Consider the following 5,390-nt stretch of genomic DNA (forward strand, 5'->3'; position numbering starts at 1 on the left):
CATGCTGTGCCATGTGATGATGTGCTGTGGCAGTTTTTCAGCCTCTGTTCTCTCCTCTCCTTAATCTTCCTTCTGTGCTTGTTTACACATTTGTTATCAAGTGAAGAACCTGTTTGCTTTGTTCTCAAGTATTTCTCTGCTATGACAATGACATGTAAGAGGAATGTCTGAGATAGGTTGGTTCTCACTTGTTTATTTAAAGGAATCTTACTTGACTTAATTTATATTAAAAAAATTGGATCACTATGAAAACTGAAAAGACATATTGGGGAATGTGGTAGGAAGTATTAAACTTACTCGGCCTGGTTACTCGGTACATGACTGGCTTTGCAGACCATTCTGTTTGTTTGCTCATAGCTAGTCACATATGGGTCTGACAGAGCAGAAGCCCTGAAGAGGATGGAAGACGCACTGGACAACTATGTGATCCGTGGTAAGACCTCACACTTGCCTTTCTGTTGCTGTGTATGTTGTCCAGTTCTAGAGAACATCTTGAAGGCTTTGTAGTTAGGGAATTTCATGAGAGAATTGCTTACCATGTTTAAATAAAAATGAGTAAAGTGTGAATAGATTAAACACTGGGCACCAGGTGTTTGACCGTCTGCAGTTTGACCGGTGGCATCTTGCAGTTCTATACTGTACATGATATGAAGGACTGTGAAGAACCATTGTCCCACACTGGGAGAATGAGTCTGTTACATCATTGTCTGTGAGTTTCAGGGGTGGGAGGTAGCACACTTACAGATGTGTAAAGGTGGACCCTGGCCTTACAGCTGATGACTTTGGGGTCTGGGAACATCTACTGGCTCTGCTCAGAAAAGGCAGTAGGTGGTCTGTAAATGCAGTTGTCTCTTGAGGGTCTGCCCCCAGGTTCTCATACAAGCCCTCTGAGTGCAGTGGTAACTGAATTATAAGCTATTCTTGCACTGGAGTCTGCAAAGTGGGTATTCTTACCTGCTTTGAGGAGTAAATTATATACTAAATGTAAGTACCGACTTTGCTATCAGATTCAGTTGTACAGTATAATTTTGAATGGCCAGTGGGGGGTCTGAGACCATCCCCTAGGCAAGCCTGGCTGATGGGTCGTTTTGGACTCTGCTCTTCCAGAGGATTGGAGTTTGGTTCTACCATCCACATTGGTTGGCTCACAACTACTGTAACTCTAGCTCTAGGGAGTCTGATGTCCTCTTCCTGCCTTTGTGGGCACACACATACATTTGTACATACAGATATACAAACAAAGATACAGGATTGGCAGGAGGTGCAGGGGGTGGTGGGGAATGGGAAACAAGTGAATGGGGGGACTCTGGATGTGACTGTTTTTTAACATCGGACTAATCAATGTTTGGGGTTGAACACTTAAAATGGACTCCTAGCAACTAGTGGGACATATTTCAGATGAGTGACATAATCGTGCTGAAGGATGAGGGTGGAGAGAACTAAACCAAATAATTGTATGTTGACTGTAATATCCCCAGGCAAAAGAGAAAATATGTCTAAATAAATATTAAACTCTAGTTAGTAGGTTTATTTTTCATAGTTGATGAGTTAGCAGGTCTGAAGCCAATTTATGTACATTCTGGAACTAAGGAAATAAATACATGTATCGTGGATAATAAGAAGCAAGTTTCCCTCTGTCAGAAAGGCAGTAACAGATGTGGGAATGAATGCCTGAGGGTGGAACAAACCCTGTGTGTGGTATGAGGTTGAGTCAGGAGGTATCCATGAGAACTCTTGGGCTTTAAAATAGACTACTGACTATGTAAAGGTGTGTGTGTGTGTGTGTGTGTGTGTGTGTGTATGTGTGTGTGTGTGTGCAAGCATCTGTGTGAGTGTGCATGTGCATGTGTGTTTCCATGTATACACGCATATGCTCACTCTCCAGCTGAGGGTTCTGAATTTTGGCACTATTGACATTTGGAGGATGATAGTCCTGAGATGTGTGTGCTTGTCCACGTTTGGCTTCTGTCCACTCAGCTTACTAAATGTATCCAGGCTTGGTTTCAGGAGGAGTATAAGATGAGCCTGAACTGCCCATGTAAGAAAGGAAGGCTGTGGTAAGGAGAGACCTCAGGTCAGGCTTAATTCACACCGGCCACTCCAGCACATCCTGGAGTCCACTCACTTGGTAGGCTGAGGCAGGAGAATTGGTGTGATGGTTTTGGCTATAGTGTGACACACCCTGTGCAAACCTTAAAACAAAGGAAAAGCTCAAGAACAAATCTGTTAGGAAGACACAGGATCTGCTTGAAGAGGCTTCCCACTGGTCAAACTGGGAGACTGGGAGACTGAAGCTCAGTAAGTACTCATAAAAAAAGAGATGGCATGGCTCTTCTACATAGATTTTAAGCCATGGAGAAAAAGTACTTCACCGAGAATATAAACTATAAAGAAATGAGTAGATGCTGAAGTTAATGGGAAATTGGGGGAACAGCATAGTTTGTTGGTGTCCCTTTGAAATGTACTTAATAAGTACCATGGGGACTGCTTCATGCTAGCAGTGTTAACAAGAAGCCAGGGATTGCCACTGTTGATGTGGTAACCCATGTCTGTGCCTATCCCCACAGACAATTCCCACTCCCCTCTCTGCAAACACACACACACACACACACACACACACACACACACGCAAGCACAACTGAAAATAGGTAAATTGAATATAATCATGAGGAAAAATCAGACACATCAACCTGAAAGACAATCTACAAAATAAATGGCTTGTGATCTTTAGAGGAGTCAAGGTCAATAAGCACAAAGAGAAGCCAGCAGCTTCTAGATCAAAGGAGACCAGAGGGCCTGAGACTGCTCAGTGCAACAGGATTCTGCACTCATCCTAGACCAGGAGAAAAAAGGCTTTCCTTTGTAGTTAAAGCCATCAATGGGGCACCTGGAGAAATTTGAATCAAGTTTGTAGATTAAATAGACACTTGTGATTGCAGAAGAGGCTTATCTTCCTCTTCGGAAATGTATAGGAAGATATTTAGAGTCTGTTCTGTCTTCAACTTACGTTAGAGTGTTTACATTAAAAATGACGTGTGTGGTCTGTGGTCTATACATATAGAGAGTCAAGCACAGACATGTGCTGAGCTGCCCCCAGATACAGAGCCTGGGTCAAGGGTGGACAGTAATTATCTATACTAGTTTTGCCAACTTTCTAAGATTCTGAAATTATTACAGAATAGGGTTTTTTTTCTTTTAAATAAGTCTTCCTTCCCGCTGTTATCTTTGATGTCTATTTTTTTACCTGGTAAATTTTAATGTACAGATGATTTTAAAGCTTTTGTAAAGGGCAAGAAAGGAAAAGAAATTTACATTATTGTTAAATAACTGCTTCGTTGGTCAAATGTGGACATCTCCATTCCACAACTCCACAATTACTTGTGAGCTTTTGTAAAAGAAAAATTCTGGAGAAATTTTAGTGTTTCTAAACTCTAAAAACTTTAAAGAAATTTAGAGCACAGTATACGTCCATTAAACTTAATTTCCAAGTCCCCATGAAAGAAGTGGTGGCCTCAGCCTCTGTTTGATCCTGGTGAAGTGCACAGCTAGTGTCTGGCCTGCTGTTTTGGAACCAGCAGGCAGTCAGAAGGCTGCTCCAGGGGCCTCCCTCTGTGTCCTGGTCATGATTTCCCATGCAGATGGGACCTGGTGAACTCTGGCACAGATCATCCCAATTCCCAATCTAAAACTCTGAGTCATAATTTTTTATAAGTATGTGATTAATAATATTACTGAGACTGTAAACTCTCGAAGAATACTCCACTGTCAGCTTACAGTTTACACAGGGGCTCACTCCCATGGCACTTCTTTTCTGGGACATGGGAATAATGCAACCCAAGTGCACAGTGGTGCCTCTCATCCTCACCCTTCCTTCCATCTGATGTTTGAGCTTTATGTGCATGGAACAGTTTTCTCATTATTACTGATTTGGCTTTAGACTTAGTTCCTGGGCATTAATTCTTGGAACAGTTAGTTGTGCTAAGAGCCATACATGGAGGAAAAAAAGGGTTATTTTACCATGTACTTTACAGAAAGAAAACAAATAATAGTTTGATTTCACACAGTAGTTTGTAATTTGTTATTCGGAGAACTTTAAGGACAAATATATTTGAGTTTTAATTTTATTCTTGAAATTTAGTGAAATCTAAGCATTTTTTCATGTTGTACTTACTATATAATTTAAAAAGATTAAAACAAATTCTTCAATGGGATGGAAGCAGCCTAGATGCCCATCAATAGATGAATGTGTGCGTAAGGTGTGATACATATAGATATAATAAAATTTTACTATGCTGTAAAGAAAGATGAAATTATGAAAAATTTAGGGAAATGTATAGAGTTGGAAAGAATTACATTTAGGAGGTAACCCAGACTCAGATAAATACCAACTCAATCTTCTTGTTCATATGATCATGACCACCTTAGTTGATATATGTGTATATGTTTATAAACATGTGTAAATGTAGATGAAGCCAGAAAGGAGACAAAGAGAGTGTAAAGAGAAGTTCTGAGGTGATGGGGGTGGGGTATAAAGGACCTACATGATAGGAAAGCAGAAAGGAGACTGAGAACAGAGGGGAAAGAGGAGAGACTGGGTCAGTCAACTGTGAAGTACATTGTAAGCCTGCTAGAGCACCTAATACTTTGTATGCTAACTTAAAATTTTAAAAAAGAAAATGCTATAATGAAAAAGTAGACGCTCATTTGTGTATTTGGCTTTGTTGTTTGATATCCTAGATGTAAGAAATACTTGTTCACAATCCTTTCAGGTTGCCGTTCCTAAAGCCACCACTCATTCAACTGTGAATATGGAATTGAATGCTAATGCATCATTCATTCATTCATCCATCCATTCATTCATTCATTCATCCTATTACTTACATTTGTTTCAATATTTTAGATATCAGTATCAGAAAGTAACTTTATCTTGTCCAAGTTATCATAAACTGCATTTTTAAGCCATTTGTGTTTGCTGAAGACAGGTCTGCACTAACTGTTCCAGCACTGGCAGTGTGGAGGGCTGAGAAACCTGGACTAGACAGTAAAAAGAAACTCAGTTAAGCTAAATGTGACATATTACATATGTAGGAAAACATCTTATTTTATTAACTGGAACAATAATTGTAGAAGTTAGACTGCCTCACTTACGTTATCTACTATTTTGGTAGCTGCTTGGGGACAGTGTGTTCTGAAAGGACAAACTGAGTTGTTAATTTTCATGTAAGAACAATTACTTTTCTCTCTTTGAATTAAATCACTACTGTACTTCATATTATGAATTTGTTCTCTTCCCGGGGTTGTTATTTCTTGTGCACTTTGGGTATTGTAATACCAGTGTCAGTATGCAGTGCTGATCTGTACTGTGGTCCCCGTGGCAGTGTGCAGTGCTG

The 5,390-nt window shown here is 40.1% G+C and overlaps 1 protein-coding gene across 2 annotated transcripts in view; it reads left to right on the forward strand.

Annotated features, from left to right (window-relative positions):
• Positions 1-5,390, forward strand: part of Pcca (propionyl-CoA carboxylase subunit alpha) — a 308,071-nt gene that overhangs the window by 147,210 nt on the left and 155,471 nt on the right. For both annotated transcript variants that reach the window (XM_028771105.1, XM_028771113.1), the window contains exon 16: positions 358-433. In XM_028771105.1, coding sequence (XP_028626938.1) covers positions 358-433 — 76 coding nt within the window. The remainder of the gene's footprint in view (positions 1-357; positions 434-5,390) is intronic.

The sequence above is a fragment of the Grammomys surdaster genome, unplaced genomic scaffold, assembly GCF_004785775.1.
Source record: "Grammomys surdaster isolate TR1022 unplaced genomic scaffold, NIH_TR_1.0 65, whole genome shotgun sequence".
In the NCBI taxonomy this organism is placed as follows: Eukaryota; Metazoa; Chordata; class Mammalia; order Rodentia; family Muridae; genus Grammomys; species Grammomys surdaster.